At 39.1% G+C, this 26792-nt stretch overlaps 1 protein-coding gene and 3 long non-coding RNA genes across 5 annotated transcripts; 3 read left to right on the forward strand and 1 right to left on the reverse strand.

Annotated features, from left to right (window-relative positions):
• Positions 1 to 1961: 1961 nt before the first annotated feature.
• On the forward strand, positions 1962 to 14571 carry LOC113080243 (butyrophilin subfamily 1 member A1-like). Its single transcript, XM_026252452.1, has 6 exons — positions 1962 to 2013; positions 2373 to 2732; positions 2908 to 3018; positions 3102 to 3122; positions 3211 to 3231; positions 13979 to 14571. Exons 1-6 carry the CDS (start codon positions 1962 to 1964, stop codon positions 14569 to 14571), a joined length of 1158 nt encoding a protein of 385 aa, XP_026108237.1.
• Positions 9282 to 11180, reverse strand: LOC113080240 (uncharacterized). The gene is made up of 3 exons (XR_003281819.1): positions 10282 to 11180; positions 9847 to 10000; positions 9282 to 9657 (listed from the first exon to the last, which is right to left on the reverse strand). It is a non-coding gene; the product is annotated as an uncharacterized LOC113080240 (long non-coding RNA).
• Positions 14572 to 16349: 1778 nt separating the features above from the next.
• On the forward strand, positions 16350 to 22853 carry LOC113080242 (uncharacterized). The gene is made up of 3 exons (XR_003281822.1): positions 16350 to 16410; positions 16529 to 16582; positions 22802 to 22853. It is a non-coding gene; the product is annotated as an uncharacterized LOC113080242 (long non-coding RNA).
• A 486-nt stretch (positions 22854 to 23339) lies between these two features.
• LOC113080241 (uncharacterized) lies at positions 23340 to 24752 on the forward strand. Of its 2 annotated transcripts, none has more exons than XR_003281820.1 (4): positions 23340 to 23449; positions 23642 to 23662; positions 23944 to 23988; positions 24312 to 24752. It is a non-coding gene; the product is annotated as an uncharacterized LOC113080241 (long non-coding RNA). The 2 variants fall into 2 exon arrangements; XR_003281821.1 differs by lacking the exon at positions 24312 to 24752 and adding an exon at positions 24143 to 24301.
• Positions 24753 to 26792: the final 2040 nt, after the last annotated feature.

The following is a 26792-nucleotide window of genomic DNA, read 5'->3' on the forward strand; positions in this document are numbered from 1 at the left end:
GGAGTTTAATGAAGAAAACACACAGATGTGTGAGAAACTAATCAGAACAGGAACATTTTCATATAACACTGTTTCAAATACAGATAAAGAATGACTGAATCAGTCTGGGTTATTCTTCACCGTTCTTCTTTGGTTGAGGTCTAACATGAGTTACATCCCTCACCTGTCTGTAGATAGAGTTCTGTCTGCTTTCTGGGCCATTCTGCAGCTGTTGATGAGAGACACAGTCAGAACATCAGTATACCTGTGACGACGATGACATTCTCTTTAGAAAAGCATCACCTGATTTACAGAAAACAGTTCAAGCAATGACTTACACACAAACACTTCAGAAGTTTCCATCTTTAGAGGTTTAATAAACTACTGTCTCTGTGTTTGCATAGTCTAAATGTATTTCTTGGCCATTTTCTAAAAGTTAAAAGCATTAAAATATATATATTTTGTCCTACATATTGATTAATCAAACAAACACACAAAAAAAAAAAAAAAAAAAAAAAAAACATTATGTTTGTCACCTAATATTCTAGTATATGAAGATATAAGATTACGCTTCTTCCTACTTCTTTTTGCACATGTATAAGCTAAAATTGCTTTGTATTTTGTTGTACTCTTTTGGTTTTATTATTTTTATTTTACATGTTCAAAATAATGTTTCAAATCAAATCAAGGTTGAAACTAAATATTTTAAGCTTTATAAATGTAATCAATTAATAAGCTTCACTCTTTACAACATATAGTTATCATATATTTAAATACATGTTTTGGGCAGGTTTTTTTTCTTTTGCCATATAGGATTTCCCCCCAGCATACATTCTGCATTTGAATAGCACCAATGTAATTTGCAAATCAAAAAAAATAAACTACGGATTGAGTCTGAAACCACATTAAAGCTCAGTCTACACACAGACCTGGTTAAACTCGCCACAAACCTCTACTTCACTGTCAGATCCCGAAGCAGATGAAGATGAAGCTTCTCCAGCAGAGACGCTGAGGATCTGAAGCTCCTGCTCAGTCTGTGCCTCTGTCTCTGCGTCAGAAGACTTTAAAGGTGATTAAACGGCTAAACATGTCCAGATTAAAACAGGAAACATGGGTGCAGCCAAAGAAAACACCAGAAAACCTGCTCATGCAAGGGCTTTGGCAAAACCTCAACACGAAGAACAGAGAAGAGCAAATACAGGGACTGATTCAATCTGTTGAACAGTTTTACATGCACCTGTTCATTTATTCATTAATGATACTGGAGGTGTTAAAGTACACTAGAGTTCTCTACCTGGACATCCTGGACAGAAAATCAATAGGTTTATAAGTCAAACAATGTCCTCACACTCCTTATTTCTCATGAACGTGTCTAATTAGCACAAAACTTTCTGTTTTTTTATTTTTTTTATTTAGTGTTTTAGGTTGTAAACTACAGTGTCTGACTGAATAGAAAAACAGAGCAGATTTCTCAGTTATTAATTGATTAATGGACATTAATGGACTGAATGTGTCCTTATCTGTCTGTAGATGGCGCTCTCTCAGATTTCTGTGCCATTTTTGTAGTGGAAACCTGCAATGGTTTTTATTGTTTTCAGCAGGGATGTGTAGAGCTACTGTATCTCTGATGATGGGTGTGTGTGTGTGCGCGTGCACGTGTGTAGGTGTGTGTGTTTTATCGAGGGCCATAAACTACCGTTAAAGTGAAAATAAAACTTGAGGAAGAGCACATTTGGATTCGGACTGCTTTAGTTCTATTCTAGCGTTCATATTTGACTCTATTGTTGTGTTGAACGCGTCTAGATCTCCAATGATCTGAACCAGATTACTGTGATTCTTTAACAGACGAGTCTGTGTCTCCGGTGAGTTTGTTTTCTCATTAAATACAACAGTATTGATCGAATATGTCTCTCTTATCGTTTATTCTGGAAGAATCTCCCTCAGAGCTCGTTTTATTTGTGTCTGTCTGTATTTTCACAGACATGATGTCGATTATTATCACTTTACTGATGAATCTCTTCATAGAAACCTCTGGTGAGAACACAAACACTTGTTTTACAGCTTAAATACTCCATGCAGACCTGATGACATCAAAATGTTTGTATTTATTGAGTACGTGGTCAGTTTTACTGGGATATTACAGTATTAGATTGCTTTGAGGATGAATAGAGTGTTTTAGATTAATCTGAGACACCTTCTTTTATCTCAAACTTTACTCTAAGATACTCACTGTGTAGGTCATGGGTCTAAAGTGCAAAAAGCAACACTGATTCATTAATGATTGACAGTATTTCTAATGTGTGCTGATTCTAAATGCTGCAGAGATGGAATCATTATAGTGAATAAAGTAAATAAAGACTAATGTATAGTACATTTACCTCTCTCTCTCTCAGTGTCATTGACTGTATTGGTTCCTGGTGATCCTGTAGTGGCTCATGTGGGATCTACAGTGATTCTTCCCTGCTGGATCTCTCCTGCTCAGAACGCTGAAGCTCTGGAGATCCGCTGGTACCGTCACGATCAGTTCAACAACCCTGTTCTGCTCTATAATCAAGGGAAGATCCAATACATCCAGGAATGTTTCAGGGACCGAAGCTCTTTGACTCTGCGGTCAGATCAGTCTGGTGGACTGAAGGATGGAGACGTCTCTCTACATCTGGAGAAACTCACATTTCAGGATGAAGGTTTATTTCTCTGTTATGTGAGTGGAGACAGAGAATATGACAGCAAAGAGGTGGCTCTCAGCATCACAGGTCAGTACAAACTACAGTTCATTAAGACATGTGCAGCATACTCTCTAATGAGCCTTTTGTAATCATACAGTAGCTTTCTGTGAAGAACCAACTGGCTTTGAAGTTATTTTAGACATTTAATGCTGACATTTAAACTTAATATTATTGATATATTTTTCTTTCTCAAACCCAACAGAATCATCAGGTACATGGAAGGCACATTTCGTTAGCGTTCTCATTGTTCTCGTGTGTCTGATTCTGGGTTTAGTTGGGTTCATTCTCTACAAATACAGAGACAAACTAACAGGTACAGTCTGCTCATAGATGTGGTTTCAGCAGGTTTGGTTTTTAATGCATCTCATGTCTTATTATTTTTGATCTGCTCTGCAGGAAAGAAACCAGGTGAAGAAAGTAAGTGAACTTCATTTAACATCTGAACACAGGCATGATTTGATGGGGTTTACATGAAATCTTACATTCATATATTCTCTCTTTTTAGGTTGTGAGGAGGAAAAAGCAGGTATCTGAAGACATTGATTGTTCTGTGTTATACGTTTATAAGAACTGTAATTAAATAAACATCCAAATGTTGTATTAGAAGGATGCATGAAAATAACAGGTCAGGTGGAAGGTAGAATAACAGAATAAACTAGATAAAAAAGTTCGTCAAGACAAACTTTAAGTTGGCTTGAGAAAGCCTGGCCAGAAAGTTTGAAAAGTTTAAGAAGTTGAAAGTTTAATTTGACGGTTTCAGTCTGAAATAGTAAAAAATGTAAATACGTTTTAAAATCATAAAGTTTTGTGTTTGCTAGGGTACCCGGGATGGTTGCTAAGGTGTTGCTATGCGGTTGCTAGGGTACCCTGAGTGGTTGCTAGGGTTTTGCTATGTGGTTGCTAGGGTACCTGGCATTGTTGCTATGCAGGTTGCTAGGGTGCCCGGGTGGTTGCTAAGGTGTTGCTATGCGGTTTCTAAGGTACCCCGAGTGGTTGCTAGGGTGTTGCTAGGTTACCCTGAGTGGTTGCTAGGGTGTTGCTATGCGTTTGCTAGGGTACTCGGGGTGGTTGCTAAGGTGTTGCTATGTGGTTGCTAGGGTACCTGGGATGGTTGCTAGGGTGTTGCTATGCGGTTGCTAGGGTACACAGAGTGGTTGCTAAGGTGTTGCTATGCGGTTTCTAGGGTACCTGGGATTGTTGCTAGGGTGTTGCTATGCGGTTGCTAGGGTACCCTGAGTGGTTGCTAGGGTGTTGCTATGCGGTTGCTAGGGTAACGGAGTGGTTGCTAAGGTGTTGCTATGTGGTTGCTTGGGTACCCTAAGTGGTTGCTAGGGTGTTGCTATGCGGTTGCTAGGGTAACCGGAGTGGTTGCTAAGGTGTTGCTAGGGTGTTGCTATGCGGTTGCTAGGGTAATGGAGTGGTTGCTAAGGTGTTGCTATGTGGTTGCTAGGGTACCAGGGATGGTTGCTAGGGTGTTGCTATGCGGTTGCTAGGGTTCACAGAGTGGTTGCTAAGGTGTTGCTATGCGGTTTCTAGGGTACCTGGGATTGTTGCTAGGGTGTTGCTATGCGGTTGCTTGGGTACCCTAAGTGGTTGCTAGGGTGTCGCTATGTGGTTACTAGGGTAACCGGAGTGGTTGCTAAGGTGTTGCTATGTGGTTGCTAGGGTACCTGGGATGGTTGCTAGGGTGTTGCCATGCGGTTGCTAGGGTAAACAGAGTGGTTGCTAAGGTGTTGCTATGCGGTTGCTAGGATACCTGGTATTGTTGCTAGGGTGTTGCTATGCGGTTGCTAGGGTACCCTGGGTGGTTGCTAGGTTGGCTTGGACAGTTGCTAGAGTGTTGCTATGAAGATAGATAGATAGATAGATAGATAGATAGATGAGTTTGAATGGGTTAGTAATAGTACATAGAAGGTAAGTCTGACTGAGTCTAATGGGCTGCAGTGTGTTTAGATTTGAATTTTTGACAGTTGGAGTTTACGGAATGTTCAGTTGAGCAGAGACTTTTCAATGTAAATCTATGGGATTTTTATGATTTTTAATCTTCAGTTTTATGAAAAGTATAAGTCCGATCAGTCTAAAAAGATATAGCAATTCGAGTCAGAATAGTCTGGAGAGCTGTGTCGAGTTTGGAGTCTGTAGAGTTAAAGCTCTAGGAAGAGTAGCAGTCAGAAATTTAGTCTCAGAAGAATAATAACTAGAAAAAAAGTTTGTTGAGACAAACTTTAAGTTGGCTTGAGAAAGCCTGACCAGAAAGTTTGAAGAAGTTTAAAGAAGTTAGAAGTTTATAGTTTATAGATTAGTTGAAAGAAAGAAAGATATATTAGTTAGAAAGAATGACAGATAGATTAGTTAGAAAGAATGATATAGATTAGTTCAAAAGAAAAAATGATAGATAAATTAGTTTGACAGAAAGAATGCATGCGACTAACATGTTTCTAGCATGATTAGCAAGTTACTAGCATGTTGTTAGCATGACTAGCATGTCGCTACCATGTTTCTAGCATGACTAGCATGTTGCTAGCATGTTTCTAACATAATTAGCATGCGAATAGCATGTTGTTAGCATGACTAGCATGTCGCTACCATGTTTCTAGCATGTTTCTAGCATGATTAACATGCTGCTAGCATGTTGCTAGCATGTTTCTAGCTTGATTAGCAAGTTACTAACATTTTGTTAGAATGACTAGCATGTTGCTAGCATGTTTCTAGCATGACTAGCATGTTTCTAGCATGATTAGCATGTTAATAGCATGTTGCTAGCATATTGTTATCATGACTAACATGTTGCTAGTATATTTTTAGCATGATTAGCATTTGACTAGCACATTGCTAACATGTTTCTAGCATGATTAGCATGCGACTAGCATGTTGTTAACATGATTTTAACATGATTAGCATTTCGCTAGCATGTCTCTAGCATGATTAACATGTTGCTAGCATGTTTCTAGCATGATTAGCATGTTGGTAGCATGTCGCTAGTATGTTTCTAGCATGATTAGCATGTTGCTAGCATGTTGTTCGCATTTTTCTAACATGACTAGCATGTTGCTACCATGTTTCTAACATGATTATCATGCGACTAGCATGTAGCTAGCATGTTTCTAGCATGATTAGCATGTTGCTAGCATGTTTCTAGCATGATTAGCATGTTGTTAGCATATTGTTAGCATGTTTCTAGCATTATTAGCATGTCGCTAGCATGTTTCTAGCATGATTAGCATGTTGCTAGCATGTTGCTAGCATGATTAGTATGCGACTATCATGTTGCTAACATGATTAGCATGATTTTAACATGTTGTTACCATGTTTCTAGCATGATTATCATGCGACTAGCATTTTTCTAGCATGATTAGCATTTGGTAGCATGTTTCTAGCATGATTAGCATGTTGCTAGCATGTTTCTAGCATGACCAGCATGCAACTAGCATGTTGCTAGCATGATTTTATCATGATTAGCATGTTGCTAGCATTTTTATAGCATGATTAGAATGTTTGCTAGCATGTTTCTAGCATGTTTCTAACATGCGACTAGCATGTTGCTAGCATGATTCTAGCATGCGACTAGCATGTTGCTAGCATGTTTCTAGCATGATTAACATGTTGCTAGCATGTTTCTAGCATGATTAGCATTTTGCTAGCATGATTTTAGCATGATTAGCATGTTGCTAGCATGTTTCTAGCAAGCGACTAACATGTTGCTAGCGTTATTTTAGCATGATTAATATGATGCTAGCATGTTTCTAGTATTATTAGCATTTTTGCTAGCATGTTTCTAACATGATTAACATGTTGCTAGCATGTTTCTAGCATGATTAAAATGTTGCTAGCATGTTTCTAACATGATTAGCATGTTGCTAGCATGTTTCTAGCATGATTAACATGTTGCTTGCTTAATAAAAAGCCTAGGCTATGATAACAGCTACGACAGGGTTGTCTAGCTGAATGCGAAATAAGTCATGCAAAAACCATAATGTAATAATAAAATCTCCATATTCATCCGGAAGAAGGAGGCGGGAACCGGCGCAAAATCAACCAAAGACTTTAATGACAAAAATAAACACAAAACAGCGCACCAGCCCCTCACGGACGACTGGTGCGCACAAAATAAAAAGCAAAACATCAAATAATGGCCCAGGCCTGGTCCTCTCTCGTCCTTCACGGTCGTCGCTCCAGTTTTATATCCTTCCATCTCCTACGTGGGACTCGAGATAGGTGGTGGGTCGCAGGTGTAGCTCATCTCCAATCACTACACCTGGCCTCACTCCTTGTTCCCACGTCTCTCGGCCCCGCCCCACTCGTCACACATAATCTCCTAAATACCATTCAATTTGATGTTATGTTAATAGTACTGACAACATATTTTAAGTTATCACACATTACTGAAAAATTAAAGAAGGGACACTATATATAGTATACTTCGGTGAGTCAAGAGCTAAACAAAAAGTCTTGTTTCATTACAAAATACTGTAACTTTTATAAACGTTATACTATCACCACAAAATTTTAATTAATATTTATTAAAAAATAAATCTTTCATAAAACTGAAACTTAAATATATTATTTCTATAGGCTATACAAAACAGAAAAGAAAAAAGACTAAATAATAAGGCTGAATAAGCTGATCTATAGCATGTTAAATGGTGGTTGCCTGTCTATGAATGGTACACCCCTCTAAGCACACAGAAGTGGTTTGACCCAAGTCCTCAGCAGCCAATGACACTGACCTGTTCAAACTGATTTTTAAGGCGTACTTCACGTGTATTTCACGTGTATTTAACGTGTATTTAAAACGTGAAATACACGTTAAATATGCGCTGATTTTTCACGAGTAAACAACACTGTGACGAGTGGGGCGGGGCCGAGAGACGTGGGAACGAGGAGTGAGGCCAGGTGTAGTGATTGGGAGACGTGAAAAAAGGACATCGCGTACTTTATCACAGAATATTTTTCGGCAGCACTTGTTTAGTTTAAAAGTAGACATGTCAAGCTTTCTATAGATATATCTCTCATGTCTCTTCGTTGAGTATTCATGGAGTTACAGTTCATTTTAATGACGTGTTTGTAAATGAAGATCAGCACAGACAAGGTTGCAGACAGCACACCTTGTTTGTTATCTTTATTTTATAAGTGAACAAACACTGTTAAAAAATTACTGTAAATTTTACAGTAAAATACTGGCAGCAGGGTTGCCAGCCAGTTACTGTAAATTTTACAGTAGTCGTACTGTAATTTAATTTACAGATTTTTACTGTATTCTCAATTACAGTAAAATTCTGTAAATTAAATTCCAGTAAGACTACTGTAAAATTTACAGTAACTGGTTGGCAACCCTGCTGCCAGTATTTTACTGTAAAATTTACAGTAATTTTTTTATATTTTTGTATACTGCATTTTTACAAAAAATATATTATATACTGCATTTTTAATACATTGTATATGGCATTTAACAATTATTTAAATAGCAAATGCACACATTCAAGTAGTTTACTGTGCAAAGCAATTCTTTGAAAAAAAGCATGTGTGTATTTGCTATATTTAAAGTATGTAAAATGATAGCATACAATATATTTTCCCTATTGCTGACTTAACTTTAACTGCATAAAGTGTTATATAATGCATAACTTAATTCACCAAAAAAATACAAAAAATAACATTTTTAAAATCTAAAAAAACAGGTCAAAATGTTATATATCACTTTCAAATTTACATTAAAAAAATGACATAAAGTATGTTATTTTTAACATTTTTATTTATTTTAAAATTATTTCATTTTTTTTAAATGGATATGAAATTTTGGCATGATTTCTTTTTTATTACTTGGAACATATTGGCTATCATGGACCTAGACACAAAGAAATATTCAAACTGCGTTATAACCGAAACATGACCAACATGGTCATATTAAAGCAGTTCACCCAAAAGTGAAAATTCTGTCATTTCTCACCCTCATGTCATTCCACACCCTTAAGACCTTTGTTCATCTTGACAACACACATTAAGATATTTTTTATAAAACCTGATGGCCCAGTGATGCCTACATTGCTAGCAAGATCATTTCCTTTTCCAATGCCCAGAAAGGTACTAAAAACATATTTAAAACAGTTTATGTGACTACAGTGGTTCAACCTTAGTGTAACGAAGCAATGAAAATACTTTTTGTGTGCCAAAAAACAAAATAATGACTATTCAACAATATCTCGTGATGGATGACACTGCTTCATGAAGCTTCGAAGCTTTATTAATCTTTCAGTTCAAATCAGAGCATATCAAACTGCCAAAGTCACATGATTTCAGTAAATGAGGCTTCGTTACGTCATAAGTGTTTTGAAATTTCAATGGTTTATGTGACTTTTGCAGTTTGATACACGTTCTGAGCAAATGATTTGAAACAAAAGTTTCGTAAAGCTTCTAAGCTTCATGAAGCACTGTTTTGAGACCACCCATCACTAGATATGGTTGAATAAAATCGTTGTTTTGGGGGGTGGGGGGGGGGGGGTTGGCAAAAAAAGTATTCTCGTCGCTTTATAATATTTAGGTTGAACAACTGTAGTCACATGAATTGTTTTAAATGTTTTAGAGGCTTTCTGGGCATTGAAAAAAGAAATGATCTTGCTAGAAATGCAGGCTTCACTGAGCCACATCTTAATGTGTGTTGTGAGGATGAACGAAGATCTTACGGGTGTGGAACGACATAAGTAATTACTGACTTAATTTTCATTTTTGGGTGAACTAATCCTTTAAAAACCACAAAGACATTTTCAGATAGCTTTCATCATTAAAGAATAGACCAATATTGCCAAATAAGTCATACAAAAAAAAGTGATGCATGACTGACCGGAAGGAGCCGCGCACTTGCAGAAGTCATACAAACTTTCCATCAAACAGATAAAAATCAACCAAATAACAATTATGCTCCAGATGAAGTTCCATCCCAGGATTCAAAGTGTGACTACAAATATTGAAAAGAGCAAAGAGGACAATACATTAGTTATATTACAAAACATAACAATACTTTCAGAAACAAATAGGGGGAGGACAGATACAGTTAGTGACAGATACAGGGATGAGAGGTACAGTCAAAGGCAGATAGAGAACAATAAAAGGAAGACGCAATCTTGGTGTGTGTGTGTATCCTTACATTTCAGAAATTCCATTGGAATTTGCACAGAAGAGTGGCAACATGTGGGTTGACTGCCACACATTTTCTTCTGTATCACTTGTCCTGTTTTTATTTCGATGGCACTTTTCCCTTGGCTTTGGATCCTCTCTCCGGATTTATGCCCACAAAGCACCTAAAGGGTCATGAAACAGACAATATGTAATTAAGATCGGTTTTAGGACCTCCAAGAAAGATGGAGATGTCCACTAATAAAAAAAAAACAAAACATATTTAACCCAATAGCTTGCTGGTGTTAAATAGGGAGACAAATATATTCTCTTCTCGAGTTAAGACACATTGTTTTAAAGGCCTCAACAGAAATAACACTTATAACATAACATTATTAAAAGGAATGTTCTGATATAACTTATCTATAAAATGCTGGTTCTGAAGTTGTTAGAATTCAACCATTACCTTTGAATGAACTCCAAGGTACACACTGCTTCTTCCTGATACTCAAGATTAAACTAGTAATAAGCAGCAAACAGAGTGGCAAGGCCGGACAGGAAACTGGGCTGAGTGCCCTCACACACCACCTCGCCTTCAATACTCAGCACCCAGTGCCCACTTGTCAGTGTCTCCTATAACAATCAATATCACAATAGTAATTAATACCTATACCATTTTATTTATTATTATTATTATTTTGTATTTCAGATTTTTACATTTACATTATATACTATATTTAGTAGGGGTGGGATAAAAATTTGATTCTTAAATGTATCGCAATGCATAAGCAGACGATTCTTAATTGATTCACAAATGTCAAAAATCAATTTTCTAAACGTTAATTTAATGTAATGTTGACGGAAAGTAAAAGGCGGATCTCTGAAACGCGGAAGTGCATGCCCAGACAGTCTGTGACATGCACATATTTCTTTTACTGCCTATGGTGTGTATCCACTGGCGCAGAGCAAGCGTTTTGAGACCTATAACGTTACTTGAGCGTTTTCAGTCCATTTAATGGAAGTTGAGCTTCCATAGTTGCATATGGTTTGTGGTGGATCGATTATGCAGCAAAATGCCTCCTAATGTGAAACAGACTGCAAGCACTTTGTTTTTTTCTTCCTGAACCTTCTGGTTGTTCGTTCATTTGAAATGACTCGAAAAAAGATTCGTTCATTTTGCTGAACGAGACTCAAAAGTCAGATTCGGTAAAATGATCCGAACTTCCCATCACTACAACTGATGATAAGATTCAAGTCATAGACGCAATAAAACAACTCGTTTGTTTATTGGTCAGTGTCGCGCATGATCAGTTCATTTGTTCAAGTGTCACCGCACTGATAATGTGCCTTTGTGCACCCTGTGCCAAAATACACACAAGATTTGCCTGCCGACATAAATATAGACACATATCAATAAATAGCATATTTAATAATTTCAAGGAAAAAGTATTTGGTCGCCCTAAGGTAATAAATTAGGCTAACTATACAAAGCAGACTTTATATCAAACAGATTTGTTAAAGTTTTCACATTAACGTTACCTGAAGTTAGCAAAGGCTCAAAAAAAAATATACATCTCACTGGTTACGTTAACCTCTTGGAAAAGCACCACTGAGAATTTATATGACACACATCCTCCGTGAGCGACCCTGACTGACCGCGAGGCTTTAGAAACGCGTTTTATTTCGGCGCCCGTGTTAACAGATGACTGCCTGTGCAAAGTTGTTTTACATCATAAAATAATCACGACGAAGTGTGCTGATAAACACGAAGTTACCGTGAATATAAACTATAAGCACTGAAACATGTCATTCATAACGAAGGATTCCAGAGATTTTCTGCCCATGGCTGCTATAGCGCCGGGGGATGTGTGAAATCATACCGCGACCGCGCTACTGAAACCCCGCGCAATTCTGCCTCACGCCCCGCGGACGGATGATGCTTGAATCTGGGGTTACCAATATAATCCGCGAATGTAGATGCATTCATATACTATAAACTACCAAACAAGAAATATAAAAAACTGAAGTCACTTACCACAGTTGTGAATCACTCCTCTTGCCTTTAACGTTAATCTCCTCAACCGTTGAAGACCTAACGATGCGGCTCTGAAGATTTGAAATTTACAGCAAAATTCTGTAAATTTGAGTCAGACCTACACGTGACCCCAGAATGCATTGCAGTTTACAGCAATATGCTGTATTATTAAAAAACAGTCCGCGGCTGTAAAATAATATATGCGTTAATCGACTCCAGAGTTAAAAGGCTGTCCTGACTTTTTTTCCTTCCAGTATTCATAAGCTGTATCACGCTGTTAAATTATTTTTCATTTTGCACACATAAACAGCTCAAAAACACCTGAAATCTGCTCTGGTTGTGTTCTAATGGGTGGATTAGTGCATTCGCTGTTATATTATTTTTGGAAGCTCTTAAAAAATGCTAATGAAGCGCTCATTTCTCTCTGGTCTTTTTCTCTGTTCTTTGGCCAGAGACATAATTTATAAATGAGATCTGACCCAGTAATAATACTTATGTTGGTTTAGCTTGTCAGTGTGAATGAAATGTGTAGCCTATTTATTTGTCCGATCTCGCCCCGAAACGCGGCTGTCATGTGACTTTTTTTCCTTCGCGATGTCAAATATTGCATTTTGCACACATACACGGCTCAAAAACCCCTGGATTTTGCTCTTGTTGTGTTCTAATGGGTGGATTGTGCGTATTCGCAGGAATATTTATTTTAAGAAGCTCTTAAAAAATATATATAAATGACTTTACCATGTTGTGCAGCGCTGATCAATCTATGTGATGTTCAGTCTGACAGAGAAAATCTCACAAGCACATATACACTCATTTTCATGTGTATAATATATTCTTCTAATTGTTTTGTGCCGTTTCGCTGCAGTGTTTTAACGTGAAAGGCTGTAAATTCTCTGTGGACTTCAAGTGTTCAGAGAAATACATCGCCAGCTCGCGAGCAGTTGGCTGCCGCGAATATATCATGTTATTACTTTAAACAGTTCAGAAACATCTGAATTTAGCTCTTGGTGTGTTCTAAAGTGTGGATTGCGTGCAATCGCCGTTTTAAAAGGTCTTAAATAAGAATGAATTCGCTCGTTGTGAGCTCCGTTGAGACCGTGCCTGAGCTGAGCAGCAGTGATTCTTCTCTCATCTTTCTGACTGCTCTCTGCCCAGAAATAAATTATTAATGAGCCATGACCCCTGTAATAATCAGATATGTTGGTTTAGCTTGTCAGTTTGAGGGAAATTGTATTATTTACTTGGTATTTTTAACCGGTTTAAAAGTGAAACGAAACCCGACTCCTCCCTTAATCTCGGGTATTGCAACTAGGGGCGCAATTTTTCTCAGATAATGTAAGTCTATGGGTAATGTATTTTTACATTTAAAAATTAATAAAAAAAAAAAACTTTAAGTCTGATCAGTCTGAAAAGATTTAGCATAAAGCACCCCCCTATGCTGCAGGTGTCTGCCGAGTTTGGGGCTTGTGGCTTTAAAGCCCTAGGAGGAGTAGCGTTCAGAAATTTTAGGACCATAGAATAACAGTATGTTGGCTTGTTGCCAAGCCAACATAATAATAAGTTTAAATAGGATTTCAGTAAGTTGGCTTTCTCAAGCCAACTTAATAAACCCTAACCCTAACTATTCGCACACTCACATCAATAAAATACACTTTATTCCCAGATCAATGCCATTTTACTGCTTTGTTGTCTGCTAGATCTGTATACAGGTATCTGTTATATCACAACTGTTGTTTCAAATTGTTTATTTTTTGTTTTAGTTGTGGGAGAATCTGAAAATATAGAGGAACTGAAGAAATATGCAGGTTTGATTTTAATAATATATGCACATAGATGTTTACATAAATGCCATTTTACTGCTTCGTTGTCTGCTAGATCTGTATACAGGTATCTGTTATATACTGTATATCACAACTGTAGTTTCCTTTAAAACATCAAATTGTTTATTTTTTGTTTTAGTTGTGGAAGAAGCTGCAGATATAGAGGAACTGAGGAAACATGCAGGTTTGACATCAAGTCAATAATATATGCACATAGATGTTTACATAAATGCAGGTATGTATAAATATAATCTCACACACAAGTTTAAGTCTATTAATTGCTGCTTTATTTGTTTGATTCCTCCCAGTTGATGTCACTATTGATCGTCAGCGTGTATGTCCAAACCTGACAGTTTCTCAGGACGGTAAATCTGTGAAGCATGCTCCAGATTATAAACACACTGGAGAGGCATTTCCTTACAAATTATGTGCATTTGGAGCCCAAAGATTCTCCTCCGGTCGTCACTATTGGGAAGTAGAACTGGCAGTTCCACCTAATCCTTCCAAAAACTACTGGTTAATTGGTGTGACGAAAGAGGGAAATGTTATTTTAAGAGACAGATATGCTTTAACTCCATTAAACGGTTTCTGGTTCTTGTATTCAAAAGGTCCTAATGGCTTTCACACAAACACTAATCCACCAGTTAAACTCCCACTGACTCCGAGACCTGAGCGACTGGGAGTTCTGTTGAATTATTATGAAGGTCAGCTGTCATTTTACAACGTCAAAGAGAGAAAACATCTCCTGACCATTAAAACCAAATTCCCTGGATCAGTCCGTCCTCTCTTCAGTCCTGGAGCTGGTGATCAGAGTGAGATTAGAATCCTGGATTGTACAAAACCTGCAGAACCAGCTGCAGACTCCAGTCAACCTTTACTGAAGAAGAGTGGCGCAGTGTAACACATCAGACACCTACAGAAACCATCATAATCTTACTGTCTACACTAGATGAGACATAATGATTCACTTCGAGTGATTGATCTCTATTGTTATTTTGATAAGACACAATAAATAAATCAGTAATCTAAATATTGTGGACTTTATTCATCCAATAAAAATGACCAAAACAAGCCGATTCAGTATTTAAGAATAATAATAAGTGACCGCAGTTGGTTATTGAGAGATTTCTGAAACTCCATGTGTCCTGGCGTGTCTGTAGGTGGCGCTCTTCTGTGCTATTCTGTATCTGTCAATAAGACACAATCAGAGTGTTGTGAAAATCTACACAGGGGCGTAGCCATCTTTTCAGAAGTGAGGGGGACAGAAGTTACACACACACACATACATACATACATATATATATATCATTACGATATAACATTTCTGTAATCTATATAGCCTACTAGTCAACAGTTTTTTAACAGTAAGATTTTTTATGTTTTGAAAGAAGTCTCTTCTGCTCACCAGCCTGCATTTATTTGATCCAAAGCAGGCTACAGCAAAAGCAGTAATATTTTGAAACATTTATACTATTTAAAATAACTGTTTTTTATTTTCTATTTGAATATATTTCAAATGTAATGTATTCCTGTGATCAAAGGTGAAGTTTCAGCATCATTCCTCCAGTCTTCAGTATCAGAAATCATTCTTAATATGCCGATTTGCTGATTATCAATATTTAAAACAGATGAGTAATTTTTTTTCAGCATTCTTTGATCCACAGATCAGCATTTATGTGAAATAAAAAATAAACTAAAAAAGTTTGCAACACACTATACACTAAAAAGACATCATTTTACAAGAGATTTCTATTTCAGATAAATGCTGCTCATCTGAACTGAAGAAACCTGAAAAATTATACTCCGCCGTTTTCAACATTATCATAAGAGTTTGTTTTTTGTTTTTTTTCAGCAAATCAGTATATCAGAATTATTTCTGAAGGATCGTGTGACTGGAGTAATGATGAAAAAAAATCAGCTTTGAAATCTCAATAAACCTACATTTTGAAATATATTGAAATAGAAAACAGCTATTTTAAATAGATTAAAATGAGAAAATTTCACTGATTAGGCTCCAGTAGGCTACTTGGATCAAATAAATGCAGGCTTGGTGAACAGAAAATACTTCTTTAAAAAAACATTAACAAGCTTACTGTTCAAAAACTTTTGACTGGTAGTGGATACTATAGGCAACTTTGCATTTTCTCTAATTTCTAGCTTTTAATTGGCTTAGAAATATATAACTGCGGGACAATAACACATAATAATGATTTGATTATATATTTCAAACACTTTTTATCAAATAATAAGGCAGAATACTTTATATACTGTAATAAATGCTATGTCAACTAGCACTGCATTGTTCACATACTTTATTTATCACCAGCTGAAGATTTTTTTGGACTTGAAAAAAACAAACCCGAAATCAACTGTTTTCAAACAGCGTTAGCTGGACGCTGTTGTCCATGTTAGGAGTTTCCTGTTATGACTTTCTGCGCGAGAGCACCCTCCGGCTTTGAGTATGAATGAGAAACACACACACACACACACACACACACACACACACACTGCAGGAGAGTTTAGCGCTCCGTTATGTTAATTTCAGACTGTGTGTGTTTTATCGAGGGCCATAAACTACCGTTAAAGTGAAAATAAAACTTGAGGAAGAGCACATTTGGATTCGGACTGCTTTAGTTCTATTCTAGCGTTCATATTTGACTCTATTGTTGTGTTGAATGCAGATCTCAAATGATCTGAACCAGATTACTGTGATTCTTTAACAGACGAGTCTGTGTCTCCGGTGAGTTTGTTTTCTCATTAAATACGACAGTAGTGATCGAATATGTCTCTCTTATCATTTATTTTGGAAGAATCTCCCTCAGAGCTTGTATTATTTGTGTCTGTCTGTATTTTCACAGGCATGATGTCGATTATTATCCTTTTACTGATGAATCTCTTCATAGAAACCTCTGGTGAGAACACCACAAAAAACACTTGTTTTACAGCTTAAATACTCCATGCAGACCTGATGACATCAAAATGTTTGTATTTATTGAGTATGTGGTCAGTTTTACTGGGATATTACAGCATTAGATTGCTTGGAGAATGAATTGAATGAGTGTTTTAGATTAATCTGAGACACCTTCTCTTATCTCAAACTTTACTCTAAGATACTCACTGTGCAGGTCATGGGTCTAAAGGGCAAAAAGCAACACTGATTCATTAATGATTGACAGTATTTCTAATGTGTGCTGATTCTAAATGCTGCAGAGTTTCAATCATTATAGTGAATAAAGTAAATAAAGACTAATGTATAGTACATTTACCCCTACTTAACACTGGCGCCGATACAGGATGGCTGCCTCCGTGGCGTGCTCTGCAGTTGTTTTTATGTTTTTGTTAGTTTGTCCTGTCTTTAGTTATATTCCTGCAATAAGTTTCACCAGGGACGAATTGCTGGACATTCGGCAACACACATCTCCCGATATATCACCGGTTTTCGACTATTCTGATGTTTTGCTGGACATTCTTGTCGGCGGAGCGGCTGCGCTGATCACACGCTTCAAGACGCGCAGACGGGGAAAAAGAGCTGGCGCGCTCGTGAGACTCAGAAAACGTGGATTTCGAACGCCGTTGCCTCATACTTGCCAACCTTGAGACCTCAGAATTAGGGAGATATTCAAAGCGGGGACTGATATATAATCACACACACAAACAAACGTAAAGAAGAGTATAATTCATTTATATGTACATAATTTATACATACATATTGTGTACAATAACAATTAAATCCGTTTGGCCACCGTGTTCAATGGAGAAGTCTGATATACAAAATTTGCAGGCAGCATATCCCTTCCCATTCGAGCTGTCCTGGATGAACGTGAATTATTTTTTCCATTCAGTTAGGAATTTGCAGGCATATTTTCTCTTTTTATTCGCCATGTCTCTTCTTTATTCCTTTCCCCCTTCTTCTTCTGCTTCTTTTTCTGTTCTGAATTTGCCGCGCTTGACTTCGAGGTGAGTCTCGAATAACTTCTTTAGGGGTCATTCACATATAGCGCCTAAAAACGCGTGGAAAACGCTAGGCACGCCGCTTTCTCTTTCTTCTCCAAAGCGCTCGGACAGTTGTGCCCCTGAGGCGTCTGCCTTTGCTAAGCAACCATGACGTGCTCTCTCCATGAAGACGCGGAAATTTCAGCAAAGGATAAATGAATTTGCAGCACTAAAATCGGTTGCAGTAGCTCTGCTACTAAATTTGTCAAAATGGCAATCCATACAACTATGATCAGCTGTTCCTTCATCTTGGCTTAGCTTTCAACATTGTTAAGGGAAAGGATGAAGCTGATTGGTTAGTTCTTGTCACATGACCCGCGGTGCGCTTGCACCATTCTGAACAGTTGACACGTTTTTAACTCGATGCGGTGCGGACGCGCCTGGAAAAAACGGGGGCGTCGCACCTCGTCGCTTCCATTATGAGCGATATGTGAATGGCCCCTTATTATTGTTTGGTCTGAAACAGCGCCCAGTGACGGATGGTGTAGCAATATTGTTGTCCGGGTGGAAATCGGGAAAAAATTCGGGAGAAAGGTCGGCGCGGGAGATTTTCGGGAGGGGCTTTGAAATTCGGGAGTCTCCCGGAAAAATCGGGAGGGTTGGCATGTATGCGTTGCCTGGCATGCATCTGGCAAATCTCCGCTCTCTACCTAACAAAACGGACAAACTCCTTCTACTCTCTCGGACAAATAAGGATTTCTCTCACTCTGCTGCTCTGTGTTTCACGGAAACTTGGCTGAATGACGCCATACCGGACAGCGCGCTCCATCTGCCGGGCTTTCAGCTGTTCAGAGCAGATCGCGACGCAGAATCAACGGGGAAATCACGCGGCGGCGGGACATGCTTTTACATCAATGAACGGTGGTGTACAGATGTAACTGTGTTAAAGAAGACGTGCTGCTCAAATCCCGAAACACTCTTCATTAACTGCAAGCCGTTCTATTGGCCGCGGGAGTTTCACTCGTTCATTCTGGTCAGTGTTTACATCCATCCGCAAGCGCATGTGAGCTCAGCTTTACAGAAACTCACTGATCAGATCACAGACACAGAACAACAACACCCGGACTCTGCTTTAATCATTCTCAGGGACTTTAATAAAGCCAATCTCTCCCGTGAACTGCCAAAATACAGACAGCATGTTACATGTCCCACCAGAGACAGTAATATATTGGATCACTGTTACACCACAATAAAGGATGCATTTCACTCTGTTCCACGAGCAGCTTTGGGACGTTCTGATCACCTTCTGGTTCATCTTATACCATCCTACAGGCAGAAACTAAAATCAGCTAAACCTGTATCAAGGACTGTAAAAAGATGGACTAATGAAGCAGAGCAGGATTTACAATCTTGTTTTGACCTCACTGATTGGAGTGTTTTTGAAGCTGCTGCCACCGATCTGGATGAACTCACAGAGACTGTAACATCATATATCAGTTTCTGTGAGGATATATGCATTCCTACCAACTCAACTAAATTACAACAATGACAAACCGTGGTTCACTGCAAAACTCAGACAGCTCCGTCAGGCCAAAGAAGATGCTTACGTGAAGGGGGACAATGTCCTGTATAAACAGGCTAAATACACACTGGAAAAAGAGATCAAAGTGGCAAAGAGGAATTATTCTGAAAAAATAAGGACTCAGTTCACTTCCAACAACTCTGCATCAGTGTGGAAAAGTCTAAAGAAGATCACCAATTACAAGTTAGGGAAGTCATGGCCTAATGGTTAGAGAGTCGGACTCCCAATTGAAAGGTTGTGAGTAGGGGTGTGCCGGTTTCAGAATTGGTGATGACGGTTATGACGTGAGACAAATGTGACAGTTCATAACATAAACGTCGGGGGGGGGGGGGGGGTCTGCCGTAGAGTCAATTGGTTGTTCTTGGAGATAGCGGGTTAACTCCGTGTCAGCACGCGCTCTGATCGGTAAAGGGGCAGAGATTTCAGACCTCCGTTTATTAAGAAGATCTGTCACAAAACCGCTGATTGTTTTGCGGTCTATGGATGATGCAATGCTTTGCTGATGCGAGCCGCAAAAAAAAAAAGCCATTGTCTGTTCTAGAAAGGATGCAGCAAAGATATTTAATGCTAATGTATGAGGCATAGGCCTACGCTGAGTTTCATTTACGATGAGATGCGCTCTAGTTCACAGTGCAGTGCAAGTGAACGCGGCGCGCTGGTGCTTCCACGTCACGGTTATCATTGTCTGCTATATTTGCTTTTTATTTATTAAAATACATGCAATTGGTTGATGAAACATTTATTAAAATTAAGATAAAATTTGTTCAAAACGAAATTCGTTTTTAAGAAAGGTTTTCTACAAAGCAAAATTTAATGAAGTGGTAAATAAATGTCTGACGATTTACAAAACATTAAGTGGTAAAAACCATGTCTCCCGATATACTGCGCATCTTATGATCCTATCTAAAAAATGAAAATAATTTTTGATAAAAAATGTTTGTAAAAAATATTTTAATGACACGGTTTTGGCGGTTATAGAGTTCTAATGACGGTCTCACGGTTATATACTAAACCGTCACACCCCTAGTTGTGAGTTCGAGTCCCGGCCGGCAGAAATTGTAGGTGGGGGGAGTGCATGTACAGTTCTCTCTCCACCTTCAATACCACGACTGAGGTGCCCTTGAGCAAGGCACTGAACCCCCAACTGCTCCCCGGGCGCCGCAGCATAAATGATGAACACTGCTCCGGGTGTGTGCTCACAGTGTGTGTGTGTTCACTGCTCTGTGTGTGTGCACTTCGGATGGGTTAAATGCAGAGCACGAATTCTGAGTATGGATCACAATACTTGGCTGAATGTCATGTCACTTTCACTTGTCACTTTCACTTTCACAAGACACCACCCCCCAGCACTGTGGAGAATCAACGACTGACAGACGATCTGAACGAGTTTTACTGCAGGTTTGAAAGAACACCCATCACCAGCCCTGAACGCCTCTCCACACAACCATTCACACCATTCACAACTCCTGCAACCAGCCCTGAATGCCTCTCCAAACAAACATTCACACCATTAACAGCTCCTGCAACCCATCCTGAACACCTCTCCAATCAAGCACTCTCACCATTCTCACCTCCTGCATCCCCCCTCTCCCCCACACCTGCAATTCAGATCAGCGAGGATGCGGTGCGCCAGGTCTTCCGGAAGCAGAAAAGGAAAAAAGCACCAGGCCCAGATTGTGTTACACCAGCCTGTCTGAAATCCTGTGTTGACCAGCTGGCCCCCATCTTCACACAGATCTTCAACAGATCGCTGGAGCTGTGCGAAGTCCCTTCATGCTTCAAACGCTCCACCATCATCCCCATCCCTAAGAGACCCAAAATTACAGGACTAAATGACTACAGGCCTGTGGCTCTAACGTCTGTAGTCATGAAGTCATTTGAAAAACTGGTGCTGACCCAACTGAAGGACATCACTGGGCCCTTGCTGGATCCTCTTCAGTTTGCCTACAGAGCAAACAGGTCTGTGGACGATGCAGTAAACATCGGACTGCATTATGTTCTGCAACACCTAGACAGACCGGGGACTTATGTGAGGATCCTGTTTGTGGACTTCAGCTCGGCCTTCAATCACCTTTATTTATATAGTGCTTTAAACAAAATACATTGCGCCAAAGCACTGAACAACATTCATTTGGAAAACAGTGTGTCAATAATGCAAAATGATAGTTAAAGGCAGTTCATCATTGAATTCAGTTATGTCATCTCTGTTCAGTTTAAATAGTGTCTGTGCATTTATTTGCAATCAAGTCAATGATATCGCTGTAGATGAAGTGTCACGATCAACACGATCATCCCAAACCTCCTCCTGCCCAAACTAAATCAGCTCTCCGTGCCCACCTCCGTCTGTCAGTGGATCAACAGCTTCCTGACAGACAGGCAGCAGCTAGTGAGGCTGGGAAAATACACATCCAGCACCCGTACAATCAGCACCGGAGCTCCCCAGGGCTGCGTTCTCTCCCCGCTGCTCTTCTCCCTGTAAATACACATCCAGTACCCGTACAATCAGCACCGGAGCTCCCCAGGGCTGTGTTCTCTCCCCACTGCTCTTCTCCCTGTACACTAATGATTGCACATCTAAAGACCCCTCTGTCAAGCTCCTGAAGTTTGCAGACGACACCACACTCATCGGCCTCATTCAGGACGGTGACGAGTCTGCTTACAGACAGGAGGTAAAAGAGCTGGCTGTCTGGTGCAGTCTCAACAACCTGGAGCTTAACACGCTCAAAACAGTGGAGATGATCGTGGACTTCAGGAGAACCCCCTCTGCTCTCCCCCCACTCACCATCATGAACAGCACTGTGACTGCAGTGGAGTCATTCAGGTTCCTGGGCACCACTATCTCTCAGGACCTGAAGTGGGACATTCACATTGACGCCATTGTGAAAAAGGCCCAGCAGAGGATGTACTTCCTTCGCCAGCTGAGGAAGTTTAACCTGCCACAGGAGCTGCTGAAACAGTTCTACTCCACCATCATTGAATCCATCCTCTGCACTTCAGTAACTGTCTGGTTCAGCTCAGCTTCTAAATCTGACATCAGAAGACTACAGAGGGTAGTCCGGACTGCTGAGCGAATCATCGGTACAACCCTCCCTTCTATTCAAGAACTGTACTTATCCAGAGTGAGAAAAAGGGCTGTCAAAATCACTCTGGACCCCTCACATCCAGCACACTCCCTCTTTGAACTGTTGCCATCTGGTCGACGCTACAGAGCACTGAGCACCAGAACGACCAGACACAGGACCAGTTTCTTCCCTCAGGCAATCCATCTTATGAACAGCTGATAATAACTGTGGAACACACTACACTATTTATATTTATATACACATACACTTATTTATCTAACACACATACTTGGCGTACACTTACATTTTTTGCACATAATATACATGTACATACATAAATGCTCATTGTAATATACCTGCCATACATTGTCATTTGTATATTATCATTCCTTACCCACCTATTTGTATTTTTTTTATTTTTTTATTCCTTATTGTGTTTTTTGTTCTGTCGCTGTTATGTTGCACTGCGGAGCTTCTGTCACGAAAACAAATTCCTCGTATGTGTGAACATACCTGGCAATAAAGCTCATTCTGATTCTGATTCTGTTTCTCAGTGTCATTGACTGTATTGGTTCCTGGTGATCCTGTAGTGGCTCATGTGGGATCCGCAGTAATTCTTCCCTGCTGGATCTCTCCTCCGGAGAACGCTGAAGCTCTGGAGATCCGCTGGTACCGTCACGATCAGTTCAACAACCCTGTTCTGCTCTATAATCAAGGGAAGATCCAGGACGTCCAAGAGAAATCATACAGGGACCGAAGCTCACTGAAGCCATGGTCAGATCAGTCTGGTGGACTGAAGGATGGAGACGTCTCTCTACATCTGGAGAAACTCACACTTCAGGATGAAGGTTCATTTCGCTGTTATGTGAGTGGAGACAGAGAATATGACAGCAAAGAGGTGGCTCTCAGCATCGCAGGTCAGTACAAACTACAGTTCATTAAGACATGTGCAGCATACTCTCTAATGAGCCTTTTGTAATCATACAGTAGCTTTCTGTGAAGAACCGACTGGCATTGAAGTTATTTTAGACATTTAATGATGATGTTTAAACTTAACATTATTGATATCTTTTCTTTCTCAAACCCAACAGAATCATCAGGTACATGGAAGGCACATTTCGTTAGCGTTCTCATTGTTCTCGTGTGTCTGATTCTGGGTTTGGTTGGGTTGATCCTCTACAAATACAGAGACAAACTAACAGGTACAGTCTGCTCATAGATGTGGTTTCAGCAGGTTTGGTTTTTAATGCATCTCATGTGTTGATATTTTTGATCTGCTCTGCAGGAAAGAAACCAGCTAAAGAAAATAAGTGAACTTCATTTAACATCTGAACACAGTCATGATTTAATGGGGTTTACATGAAATCTTACATTCATATATTCTCTCTTTTTAGGTTGTGAGGAGGAAAAAGCAGGTATCTGAAGACATTGATTGTTCTGTGTTATACGTTTATAAGAACTGTAATTAAATAAACATCCAAATGTTGTATTAGAAGGAAGCATGAAAATAACAGGTCTGGTGGAAGGTAGAAATAACAGAATATATAAACCCTAACCCTAACTATTCACACACACATCAACAAAATACACTTGATTCAGATCAATGCCATTTTACTGCTTTGTTGTCTGCTAGATCTGTATACAGGTATCTGTTATATCACAACTGTTGTTTCAAATTGTTTATTTTTTGTTTTAGTTGTGGAAGAAGCTGAAGATATAGAGGAACTGAAGAAATATGCAGGTTTGATTTTAATGATATATGCACATAGATGTTTACATAAATGCCATTTTACTGCTTCGTTGTCAGCTAGATCTGTATACAGGTATCTGTTATATACTGTATATCACAACTGTAGTTTCCTTTAAAACATCAAATTGTTTATTTTTTGTTTTAGATGTGGGAGAATCTGCAGATATAGAGAAACTGAGGAAATATGCAGGTTTGATGTCAATAATATATGCACATACAGTAGATGTTTACATAAATGCAGGTGTGTATAAATATAATCTCACACACAAGTTTAAGTCTATTAATTGCTGCATTATTTGTTTGATTCCTCCCAGTTAATGTCACTATTGATTGTCAGCGTGTAAATCCAAACCTGAAGGTTTCTCATGGCGGTAAATCTGTGAAGCATGCTCCAGATTATAAACACACTGGAGAGGCATTTCCTTACAAATTATGTGCATTTGGAGCCCAAAGATTCTCCTCCCGTCGTCACTATTGGGAAGTAGAACTTGCAGTTCCACCTAATCCTTCCAAAAACTACTGGTTAATTGGTGTGACGAAAGAGGGAAATTTAAATGCAAGAGACAGATCTGCTTTAACTCCATCAAACGGTTTCTGGTTCTTGTGTTCAGACGGTCCTAATGGCTTTCACATCAACACTACTCCATCAGTTAAACTCTCTCTGACACCGAGACCTGAACGACTGGGAGTTCTGTTGAATTATGATGGCGGTCAGCTGTCATTTTACAACGTCACAGAGAGAAAACATCTCCTGACCATTACATTTACATTTACATTTATTCATTTAGCTGATGCTTTTATCCAAAGCGACTTACAATTGCTATATATGTCAGAGGTCGCACGCCTCTGGAGCAACTAGGGGTTAAGTGTCTTGCTCAGGGACACATTGGTGTCTCACAGTGGATTCGAACCCGGGTCTCCCACACCACAGACGTGTGTCTTATCCACTGCGCTAACACCACCCCCATTAAAACCAAATTCCCTGGATCAGTCCGTCCTCTCTTCAGTCCTGGAGCTGGTGATCAGAGTGAGATTAGAATCCTGGATTGTACAAAACCTGCAGAACCAGCTGCAGACTCCAGTCAACCTTTACTGAAGAAGAGTGGCGCAGTGTAACACATCAGACACCTACAGAAACCATCATAATCTTACTGTCTACACTAGATGAGACATGATGATTCACTTCGAGTGATTGATCTCTATTGTTATTTTGATAAGAATCAATAAATAAATCAGTAATCTAAATATTGTGGACTTTATTCATCCAATAAAAATGACCAAAACAAGCCGATTCAGTATTTAAGAATAATAATAAGTGACCGCAGTTGGTTATTGAGAGATTTCTGAAACTCCATGTGTCCTGGCGTGTCTGTAGGTGGCGTTCTTCTGTGCTATTCTGTATCTGTCAATAAGACACAATCAGAGTGTTGTGAAAATCTACACAGGGGCGTAGCCATCTTTTCAGAAGTGAGGGGGACAGAAGTTACACACACACACATACATACATACATATATGTATAACATTACGATATAACATTTCTGTAATCTATATAGCCTACTAGTCAACAGTTTTTTAACAGTAAGTGTACAAAATTCCTTGCTTTACGCATGCGCGAGTCGAACTTGTCCAGACTTGTCTGGTGCATGCGCAAAAGTTTTCAGTTAGACGCTACTGTCCAGCATAATAGTTTGATACGGAGTTTCCCTGGCTTTATTCCTTTAAAGTCTGTTTTTCCTTTGTGTGGTATTGCTGTGTGTTTATAAATCCGTAAGTAATAATATTTATTATCATAGTAGATGTGTTTCAGAGTGTGTCATAGCGTAATTCAGTTTATTTTACCTCAGGAAAATAATTGCATCAATATAAGTACCATAGATGTAATCCTCACGTATATGACGAATTTATTTGTTTATTTGCAATCAAAGATGCTTATTTATTTGTTTAAGAGCATTGCTTGTCATATGTGTCAATGTAAATATTTATTTAGTCTCTGACCAGCATTTTAATAATTATTACAATGAGCACAGCGGAGCGCTAGAACAGCGCGCGCACACACAGTGTAATTTGACACCACTTGTAAGCAGCAGCAGTCCCAGTCTGCTAATAAAGCTGCACAAGTGTTCAAATGTGAAAATAAGCTCTTGTTTATTTTGTTTACTATTTCATCAGACAATTAGTTCTATGTAGAGTTCCTATATCATACAGTATATTGTTTTATCTTTGCATCTGTCATTTCTCATTTCATATTATAACATATATATTTATCATCTTCATTTGTTTTCTGACAGAAACCACATTTTGTGCATATTCACACAAATAAACATTCAGACTTGACATGTTCACTCTGGAGTAGCTGCAGTTCTTTCTAACCGGAGAAATAGGCCAGCTGAGTTCCAACCACCCAACTGCGCACAGAATATCCCACAAATTGGTCCTTCGAGCCGGATCGGGACATCAGCTGCGCTATGGCTACATCCAGAGATTATTATGAGGGAGAACAAGTACCAGATCCTCGTCCAAGTCGTACTCGGCGGGTACCCACCTACTTGGAGGATTATGTGCTTGATTATCCACATCTGATGCATGCTCATCCATCACCAGCAGATGGCACTCAAGGAATACCTAATGTAAGCCAGGACCCTTATAAGGGCTATATTACTCCTCCTCCCTTGGACAGAGACTTTGAAGCTGGAAACCTGCACCACTTGGAGGCACGGTGGAGAGATTTAAGCAGTGAGATGAGAGAGCTTCAGATCAGAATGGACAGTGCTAGACAAGCATCCTTCGCTTCTAG

Source organism: Carassius auratus, unplaced genomic scaffold (assembly GCF_003368295.1).
Source record: "Carassius auratus strain Wakin unplaced genomic scaffold, ASM336829v1 scaf_tig00030446, whole genome shotgun sequence".
Taxonomy (NCBI): domain Eukaryota; kingdom Metazoa; phylum Chordata; class Actinopteri; order Cypriniformes; family Cyprinidae; genus Carassius; species Carassius auratus.

Coding starts and splice junctions, on each gene's coding strand:
- LOC113080243 (XM_026252452.1), top strand. CDS start 1,962: ATGATGTCGATTATTATCACTTTACTGATGAATCTCTTCATAGAAACC. Junction 2,733..2,907: donor GGTGGCTCTCAGCATCACAG/GTCAGTACAAAC, acceptor CAAACCCAACAG/AATCATCAGGTACATGGAAG. Junction 3,019..3,101: donor ATACAGAGACAAACTAACAG/GTACAGTCTGCT, acceptor TCTGCTCTGCAG/GAAAGAAACCAGGTGAAGAA.